Source organism: Caenorhabditis briggsae, assembly GCF_000004555.2.
Source record: "Caenorhabditis briggsae complete genome, chrII, whole genome shotgun sequence".
Taxonomy (NCBI): Eukaryota; Metazoa; Nematoda; class Chromadorea; order Rhabditida; family Rhabditidae; genus Caenorhabditis; species Caenorhabditis briggsae.
Window position 1 is genome coordinate 12,639,471 of NC_013486.2, and position 2,137 is coordinate 12,641,607.

Below are 2,137 nucleotides of genomic sequence, written 5' to 3' on the forward strand. Positions count from 1 at the left end.
ATAGAAAATTCATAGGGTTAGATATCACAAAAAATCAGTTCAGTAGGTGGGCGGATTTTGCTATACGATTTTTGGGGCGGTTTTTTTGGGAGCTAGAAAAATCAGAAAACCGCATTTTTCAGTTGATCCTTTCGGCAAAAATTTGTTAAAATATTTTTTTTTTATTTTGGGAATCTCATCAGATGGCATTAGTACAAAAAGTTTCATTTTTGTGTAAATACCGGAAAATCGGTCATAGAAGGACCATTATCTTTTCACTTTGAGCCAATTCAACTCGGTTCGTATGAAAGATATCGAAAATTTGTAAACCAAAAGAATGTTGGTGATAATATGATAAACATTATATTAGTCGACTACTTTTCGATATATATATATATATATATATATATATATATATATTAGAGGAACCGAGATAATCAAGCTCAAGGGGAACGTATAGGGCGGGCTTTAATTAGAGCATTCACTGTAGGCATACAACTTTCTTTTCGGTCCTTTCTTTTTTTTAAATGCCCAATTTTTATTGGTTTTCCTATTATTTGAAAAAAAATGAGAAAAAAGTTCAAAGTTGAAAAAATGGAAACTTTTCGAATCAAAGAAAGTTATATATGGGAAAAGTTGGAAGAAAATTTCTCACGCCTACAACGGCAATCAAAACTCAGAAATCATTTTGGCATTTTAAAAAAATGTCGTCAAACTAGAATTCCGATGAAAAAAATCAGTCAAAAATCACTTAAAAATTTGGGCCTAGTAAAAAAGTATGTTTGATTAAAAAATGTTTCTGTGAGAGTGGAAGCTTTCTACTAGGCATATTTTTTCCAAATTTTTAAATTTTCTTTCAAAGTCAAAAATCTAGAACAGCTGCTCTTTTTTATCTGGGCAAAGGTTTTCTTTGTGTCTGTTTTACGATCACATTGGTCACATGGAGAGAATAATAAAAATGTTTCCTGGATTTTGAAAAATTTTTTCGAATTTTGAAATCAAAGATTTTAAAATAGCTGAAACTGACGCTGAAATTGGCACTCTTTTTGTTTTATACTCTCACGAAGAGTGGGAACAAGACGAAAAAATGACTGAAAATCTGTAGGTGGGATTAGAAATTATGGGAATTTATGAACCGTTCTTTAGAAGGCAAATCAAAAAATTAGAGAAAAGTTTTTTTTTTGCTTCCCCAATCCCTTTTTTCTAAAGAAGTCAACTTCATTTTTTGATTTATGAGTCCAGACACAAACATATTCTTCTCTTTTCCCTTTTCTTCATTCACCATAGAAACAAATAAAAGTGATGCCTTTCACATGGCTCGATGCCAATCAAAAACGAAAGGGCTCACGAAAAATAAGATTCGAAAATTTTCGAAAAATTATAATTGGCTTCCGAAGTCTAGAAGTTTTACTAAAATGATTTTAGTTAAAAGTATACCTACATTATAGTGAGACATCCGAAACGAAGTTTCTCTATAAGTTTGTCTTTAGGTGCCCCTTTAGAAGTTGAACTCTTGGATTTTTTTTTGATGTTATAGAAAAAAAAGAATTGCATCGACCGGGAATCGAACCCGGGCCGCCCGCGTGGCAGGCGAGCATTCTACCACTGAACCACCGATGCTTGTTTTGAACTGCTTCTTGATAGTAATGACAACAAACACACAATCGCTTGCCGCAAGTAACTTGCGTCACAGATTGATAACGACAATGCATTATGTACGTCTCGCTTATCATATTATCCATTGGTGTTTCAGTGGTATTGTCGGATTTAAAAAAATTGGCATCTGAGAATTTCAAAGGCGTCTAGTTTTGATCAAAAGCGCGGCAAAGTCGTAATATTTAAGATTTTTGGCTCGCTCGGACGATTTTCGCAAAAGGTTGGATTTTTTTGTGAAAAAACATATTCTAGAGATGCTAGCGATCATTTTTATAACAAGAAATTTAAGTTTTGTTCACTAAAAATATAAATTGACAAAAATCAGTTCCGTTTGATACGGTTCCGGTAACATTAGGTAACCTACCGGAACTGACAATGAGAAAGTTACCGTGTTCGAAACTTGCAAAAAATTTGAAAACCTCAAAACTAACCTGAACAAATCATCCAATCTGTACTCGCCGTTCACTGGTGCCATCACTGGATACCGCTTTCGTTTAGACAT

General features: G+C 33.4%; 1 protein-coding gene and 1 non-coding gene across 2 annotated transcripts in view; both read right to left on the reverse strand.

Annotated features, from left to right (window-relative positions):
* CBG19597 overlaps positions 1–2,137 on the reverse strand; it is a gene marked incomplete at both ends in the record, with an annotated part of 5,647 nt that extends 3,510 nt beyond the window's left edge. Inside the window, one exon of the mRNA XM_002646853.1 lies at positions 2,067–2,137. Coding sequence (XP_002646899.1) covers positions 2,067–2,137 — 71 coding nt within the window. The remainder of the gene's footprint in view (positions 1–2,066) is intronic.
* On the reverse strand, positions 1,529–1,599 carry CBG28500. Its single transcript has one exon. It is a non-coding gene (tRNA).